The 7,490-nt window shown below is 40.3% G+C and overlaps 1 protein-coding gene across 1 annotated transcript; it reads left to right on the forward strand.

Annotated features, from left to right (window-relative positions):
* Window positions 1-118: 118 nt before the first annotated feature.
* Window positions 119-4,852, forward strand: pabpc1a (poly(A) binding protein, cytoplasmic 1a). Its single transcript, XM_020937155.2, has 14 exons — window positions 119-866; window positions 1,407-1,600; window positions 1,718-1,833; window positions 1,978-2,117; window positions 2,193-2,287; window positions 2,504-2,641; window positions 2,727-2,822; window positions 2,898-3,261; window positions 3,345-3,467; window positions 3,554-3,696; window positions 3,777-3,861; window positions 3,939-4,069; window positions 4,167-4,256; window positions 4,500-4,852. Exons 1-13 carry the CDS (start codon window positions 674-676, stop codon window positions 4,254-4,256), a joined length of 1,908 nt encoding a protein of 635 aa, XP_020792814.1. The 5' UTR covers window positions 119-673; the 3' UTR covers window positions 4,500-4,852.
* The last annotated feature ends 2,638 nt before the right edge of the window (window positions 4,853-7,490 follow it).

Genomic DNA, 7,490 nt, shown 5'->3' on the forward strand with positions numbered 1-7,490 from the left:
TTTTTTTTTTTTTTTTTTGTTATCGTTAGACGTTATTATGCAATATCGTATTTTTCTCGCGAGTCTTTGCGGGACTTGGTAGTACATGCGCCGAGACTTCGACTGGAATCGGGAAGCAACCTCCGCCGACCTTCCTTTCGCTCCCGTAATCCGTCTGCGTAGGGTGTGCTCCGGAGCTAGTCTCGGCACACATTTTATTATTATGAAACAAACCAAAAGCTAGACGCAGACATATTTTTATAAGAAAAAAATAAAAAAAAAATCGGTGAAGCAGGATTTCATTTGCCAACTCAAGCAACGCAAAGAAGACGCCGCCTTCGAAAACGAACGGAATCGAGTGTTAGCCGCTAAAGAGTTAGCCTCATTGTTGAAAGCGTGGGTGATAGTTTAGCTGAAATTTTTAAAGATTGATTTAAGCATTTTAGATTTTGCCATTCCAGATATATTTTGAACATTCCAGTTGTGAAACATCAACTATTTGTTTAGTATTGTCGATTTGGTACTTACATTCATCCATCAGGTGTATCGAAAAGGCCTGAAGCTAACTAGCCGCACGTTGCTAACTCAAGAAGACAGTTGCGTTGAAATACCCTTGGAATAACCGCATTTTGTGGTGTCGAATATTTTTTTTTCAAACATTTGTCTCATTGTTTGAGAACCGAGAGGTTTAAACATGAACCCCAGTGCGCCCAGTTACCCCATGGCCTCCCTCTACGTGGGGGATCTGCATCCAGACGTGACCGAGGCCATGCTGTATGAGAAATTCAGCCCAGCCGGCCCGATCCTCTCCATCAGAGTGTGCAGGGACATGATCACCCGCCGCTCCCTGGGATATGCCTACGTGAACTTTCAGCAGCCCGCGGACGGTAAGTCTACTGCAGTTGACTTAAGTGGGATTGGGAAGACTCCATTTTGAATAGGCGTGGATGCTGTGGCATGGCTAATGTCAGAGCGTTACTAAAGTCTGCTCATCATTTAATGCATACAAAGACTCATATTGGGAGCATCAACTGTGTTGTAGCCTAATCACCCTTTGAATTATAGATTTGGTGTCATCCTCTTTTGATATTACTGTATTCTAGTACCCTATCCCAACTTTACAAACTTAAAATGTTAAACCTTTGTGTTGCACTATGGAGATGGAAATGCCTTTTAATCATATTCACACAGATCCACTCGCATTAATCAAAGTGTATTACTTGTATTTTGGACAGATATTTGGCTTCACTCTTGGCTATTGTATCTTTTTTTTTTTTTCAAATAATTGTTTTAGTTACATTCCTGTTGGTAAAATGTCAAGAATGCACTTCTGTAGTAGTGAATGCTACTTGCACACACCCTGAACAGCAGTGGCACATAGTAAATTGTACTTGTACTTAACTTTGTGTGTGTGTGTTTCCTCTCAGCTGAGCGAGCCCTGGACACCATGAACTTTGACGTCATCAAAGGAAGGCCTCTTCGTATAATGTGGTCTCAGCGGGATCCATCACTGAGGAAAAGTGGAGTGGGCAACATCTTCATCAAAAATTTGGACAAATCCATCGATAACAAAGCTCTTTATGACACATTCTCAGCCTTTGGAAACATTTTATCTTGCAAGGTAAGAGTCTGGATAGCTGTATCCCCTGCATGATCTGCATTAAGGTGAAAGGATGTGAGTGTTTATTCTGATTTGCATGAGTTTGAATTTGACATGCTTGAATATTCCCTTTTAAAGGTGGTTTGTGATGAAAATGGTTCAAAAGGCTACGGTTTTGTTCACTTTGAGACCCACGAGGCTGCTGAGCGTGCCATTGAGAAAATGAATGGCATGTTGCTCAATGACCGAAAAGTGTAAGTGTTTTCACTGTGTGTTCAGAAATCTAACCTTTTGAAGAGTGATTTACTGCATTTGTCAATCATATGCCTAACAAGTGTGGATTTGTGAATTGTGTTATTGGCAAGCTTGTATGTGTCATATTCTTGTTGTATGTATAGGTTTGTTGGGCGCTTTAAATCACGAAAGGAAAGGGAGGCTGAACTAGGTGCCCGTGCCAGAGAATTTACTAATGTTTACATCAAGAACTTTGGAGAAGATATGACTGATGACAAGCTGAAGGAGCTCTTTAGCAAATTTGGCAAGTTGAAGAAATTACATTAAGGCAGGAATGGGAGGTGCCTCAACCTAACTTGTTTGTCCTTTTTCTTTGTAGGCCCTGCGCTGAGCATACGTGTTATGACAGATGAAAATGGGAAATCCAAAGGATTTGGCTTTGTCAGCTTTGAAAGGCATGAAGATGCTCAGAAGGTAAATGTTCCTTTTTGGCTTAAAGGTTAAAAGTCTCACATAGACAAAGTGATGTGGTGCTGTTGCAGTCACTGCTTTTTGAAATCTGCATGATTGAGACCAGTATATGCCAATTGTCCCCACTGTCCAGCCAAAATAGACTCCCAACGGAAAAAATCCGCTGCGTGCAGTCTGAGGGATTAGTTTTACTAAAGTCTGAATTTTCTTTTCACTCAGGCCGTGGACGACATGAACGGTACAGAGTTGAATGGCCGACAGGTTTACGTGGGACGAGCACAAAAGAAGGGAGAACGCCAAAATGAGCTGAAACGCAAATTTGAACAGATGAAACAAGATCGCATGACCAGATACCAAGTCAGTCCCTTCTTTTCTCACTAAAAGTATTTGAGTGAAGAGTAAATGCTTACTTTCAGAGGTCTAACATTCTCTCTAATTTCAGGGTGTTAACTTGTATGTGAAAAATCTGGATGACGGTCTTGATGATGAGCGTCTGCGCAAAGAATTCTCTCCTTTTGGTACCATTACCAGTGCAAAGGTAAATAAATCTTTGGCAGTGATTACGAAATATCAGTGCATATGACTGACTTTTTTTTTTTTTTAAATCTTGCAGGTCATGATGGAGGGTGGGAGGAGCAAAGGTTTTGGTTTTGTGTGCTTCTCTTCCCCAGAGGAGGCCACCAAAGCTGTCACTGAGATGAATGGACGCATTGTAGCCACTAAGCCCCTGTATGTGGCTCTGGCTCAGAGAAAGGAGGAGCGTCAGGCACATCTCACCAACCAGTACATGCAGAGGATGGCCACAGTCCGCGCTGTACCCAACCCTGTGCTCAACCCTTACCAACCTGCTCCCCCCTCAGGCTACTTCATGGCTGCTATCCCTCAGGCTCAGAACCGTGCTGCATACTATTCTGCCAACCAGCTGGCTCAGCTGCGCCCCAGTCCTCGCTGGGCCACTCAAGGAGTGCGTCCTCAGCGTAAGTTGTCTCTGCAGTCTTCTGCAAGTTAAAGAGGCATTTCACTGTAGCAGTTAGAATAAATTGTTCCCCTTTTGATGTAGATTTCCAGAACATGCCCAGTGCTATGCGCCCGTCTGCTCCCAGACCTCAGACGTTCAACACCATCCGTCCAACTACTACCACCAACACGCAGGTCCCACGCATGATGACCTCCCAGCGCATGCGTGAGTATTGCACATCATTTTGTATAAGTATGTGAATAGAAAAGTGTTTTCCAAACATTTACTTAACAATTTCATCCTTACCTTAGCCACTCAGCCTCTGAGCCAGCGACCTGCCAGTGCTTCAGCCACTGCAGCTCCTGTGCGTGCCATCCCTCAGTACAAGTACGCTGCTGGAGTGCGCAACCCACAGCAGCACATCCCCTCCCAGCCACAGGTCGCCATGCAACAGGTCAGACAAGGACCGCTTGACTGCTTTTGTCTCAAGATTTAAACTAGATTTAAACGTGAACTTTATTTCCTTGTTTTCAGCCTGCTGTGCACGTCCAAGGACAGGAGCCACTGACTGCCTCAATGCTGGCTGCTGCCCCCCCACAGGAGCAGAAGCAGATGCTGGGTGAGTGTTGCCTTGTTTAAAAAACAAAAAAGTGGTTCTTCTTTATTTTGTGTATTAACGCATTTGCCTCTTTTCAGGTGAACGTTTGTTCCCCCTGATTCAGAACATGCACCCCAGTCTGGCCGGTAAGATCACTGGTATGCTGCTGGAAATTGACAACTCAGAGCTGCTTCACATGCTTGAGTCTCCTGAGTCTCTGCGCTCAAAGGTCAGTCTGGACTTTTAAAGCATCTTGTAGGTTTTGTTGCATTTCTACATTATAAGGTAACATATCTTTAGTTACATATTATTAATACTGTTTTTAGGTGGATGAGGCAGTTGCCGTGCTTCAGGCCCACCAGGCCAAAGAAGCAGCTCAGAAGTCCACTACTCCAGCTGGAGTTCCCAGTGTCTAGGTATGTCTGGCCAATCACTGATCTTAAGGCGAGACACTAAAGGCTATTTAAATTTTTGTCAATATTTAATTTAAATTCCAATCTTGATTTATTTTAACTTTGGGGAAAAAAGCTTTTTTTTTTTTTTATTCTTTAAGATCTAATCTTCAGATTTGTAATACCTTATTTATATATTCACCTGCAGTGGTTTGAATTAATTTCTACACAAGGAAGCAAATATTTAACAATGTTTTCTTTTTACAGACAGAATTTTGAAACCTGCTTCACCGATGGAAAAAGAGAAAAAAAAATTAAACATTGAAAAACCTAAAACTCTGAAAACATCGCAAAATGATAAATTATTTCTTAAAAAAATAAAAACAATTGACTTTGCCAGGTCTAGGAATGGTTTGACTAGGCCTTGATCATAAATAAAAATTTGTTGACAAAAAAATAGCAAAATGAAGAAACTTGAGATACATTTGAATGCATCTTTCTGTTTTATGTCGTTTTACAATGTCATTGCTCAGATTATCAGCCATGTGCAAGAATGTGATAGCTGAGCATTTTGGAAGGTGATTTGTATTGTACTGGCTGTAATAAATTCTCATTCAAAATGTCTGTCTCATGTATTTGAATTTTGAATGCATGCTCAGCTTTTGTGAAAGTTTACATGCTTTTCCTTTTCAGAATGCATTTAGAAAGCTATTAATTCCTACAATATTTGATATGTCTAGAAATTGTCTACTATTGTCTATTTGAATCTCCCTTATCCACAAGGTGTCATTGTAGCTTGTAGTTTGAGCTCCATGCGAATATTGTGAATTATCGTTGAGGGCACCAGGGGAGGTTTAACCCACATTGTTGGCTATTGTGTTAATTCAGTCCACCAATATGACAACAATACATCAAATTGATGTGGTAAAAATGGTAATGCAACAACTGAGATCAACCTTAATTACCTTGGGAGTAATGTACTAATATAATTTAATTTAAATTGCCAGTTATCTTTTTCCCGTGGGCATTGATAGGCTTTAGACCAGTGGAGTATTTTATTTCACATGTGTCATTACTGTACTTGACCTTAATACATTTCTACAGAGATTTAGTATAATCCTGCCTACACTCTAGGATGTTTATAGGTCACTACAACCATTTGATTTGTAGTTTCCCAGTATGGAAGTTAGTGTCAGTTGCACATATTTATACTTAGATGTCTTGCTGCCAGAGATTTGGGTCCTATTTCCTTGATTTGTAAGTGTTTAGTTCCGTAGCAACTCTCAAATGTTCCCATTGTGGGACAAATAAAGGTTCTCGTATAGCATTGAGACCAACCCACACACGTTTCTCTGCACTATGTTCTGGGGCAGAATATCCTCAAGTGTAAAGTTATAACTGTCTGATATCATTCTATAAAGTATTATCATATAGACATGCATGATTGTACAATACATGAAATGAGTTTCAGTTTGTACTATAAGTATTTAAGTAGGGTATAGGGTATTTAAAAAGAACACAATTTTGTTAAATTGCAAATAAATGCACAAAAAGTAGCCTATTGAATTTATCTCACATACTATGACCTCTTTAAATTCTATAGGCCTACATAGTGTTTTCAAGGCTTTTGGATTTGTGTAATAATTTTAAGAATTTCTATAAGAAGACAAGGGATGGAAACTGGCGGCTGGTCTGTAAAGGATAGATAAAAAATAAAAAAAAAGTCGTTATTTTGCATTAGGCTACATGTTTAATGTTTTGTTTAAAATTAAATGTGTATCTGCATGGATATATTTTTATCATGTTAAATGTGCTCATATCACTTTATTTGATTCATATGTTTGGCATTTGAGTGCGCAGGGTCAGAGCAACTTAATGGAGGTCTATGGGAGAAATTTGATGTCATTGCGTTGCTTCTACCCATTACTTTAAATATGTCTTGGGGGCGTAGGGTGACCTGAAATCAAGTGATTGGTCTTTATAAACATTATCACACACTTCTGGCCTATTGTGATGCGTGATCGCTCTCTCCCGCCTAGCCCCAACTCTCCACCGGCAGCATGTTACTCCAGGTTAATGAATGGATAACAGAGCTGTGTACTATACAGCTATGGGGAGTTCAACTTCAAGTCAAAGTGCATCCGAGGAACAGTTTTTAGGGAGTAATATATCTCTTCAGCTGAACCCTTGTGCCAAGCAAGAAAGGAAGCATTAAGCTGAAATGAGTGCATCTGGCTGTAGTAAATCCTACAGCTCTTGTGTTGTGTGGAGTTATGGGCAAATCTGCAGGCGGGCCCTCACAGGCAAATAGTGTTAATAGTTAAATAGTGCGTAAATGAGCTCAGAGCCGATGGAACTGCTCCGGTTGTTCTCTTGTGTGCTGTAGGAGCGGTGCTGATGCCCTGTGTTGGTGTTGTGACCGTAGACTCTAACTGTAGTTTTGCTGAAGTTGTTGGGGCTGGTTGTGAGCGGTGGATCAGATTGTGCTTTGTGCTCTGGTGGATATAGTTCAGCCAACAGTGGCCAAAATGACTGTCTGTTTCTGGAATTCGTTATAATACTATATAGCCTATATATCATACGTATATTTATAATACATATTTATAATTTTGGTCTATGCGCACCGCAAAAATTATACCACCAGCCGTCACTGGATGGAAATACAACAAAAAATTTGAGTTACAGCAACGGATGATAGTTTAATACGATTAGGTTCAACGCTTTTTATACATAAAAAAATATGTCAGTCCCAAAATGCATGGGTGACCATTTCTTTAATGCTATGACAGAGTGAGCAAAAATGATCTACCTTTATAGGCAAAACTCACACTTTTATTTTTTAATTGACGTAATACACCATAATCCAACAATAATAATACAAAATAAATTAAAAGCAAAGGCAAGACACTAACAAAAATAGCACACATGTAAACTTAAGTTGTGGCGGATAATACATAAAAATCAATGATCATACATAAAAATTAAAATAGGAAAACTAAGGAAGTCCCAATTCTACTGTGATAGTAAGTACTGAGGTTGATTTATTATTAGAAACATTTGTGTGAAATTGTGCAAAACTCACACATGACCTCACATCTGGACTCGTGTCATCCGTCATCGTAGTAAGGTTAAATCTCGCGATACTATTTGAATTTCTGAGCTGAAACGAGATCGGTGAACAACGGAGCAGCAGCAGCAGAAGCAGCAGCAGAGTGGAGCTGTTGTCGTTTGGAGCGGATAGGTGGGACCGAAGAGACG

Source organism: Boleophthalmus pectinirostris, unplaced genomic scaffold (genome assembly GCF_026225935.1).
Source record: "Boleophthalmus pectinirostris isolate CB_2022bp ecotype Guang Dong unplaced genomic scaffold, ASM2622593v1 HiC_scaffold_6, whole genome shotgun sequence".
Lineage (NCBI taxonomy): Eukaryota > Metazoa > Chordata > Actinopteri > Gobiiformes > Gobiidae > Boleophthalmus > Boleophthalmus pectinirostris.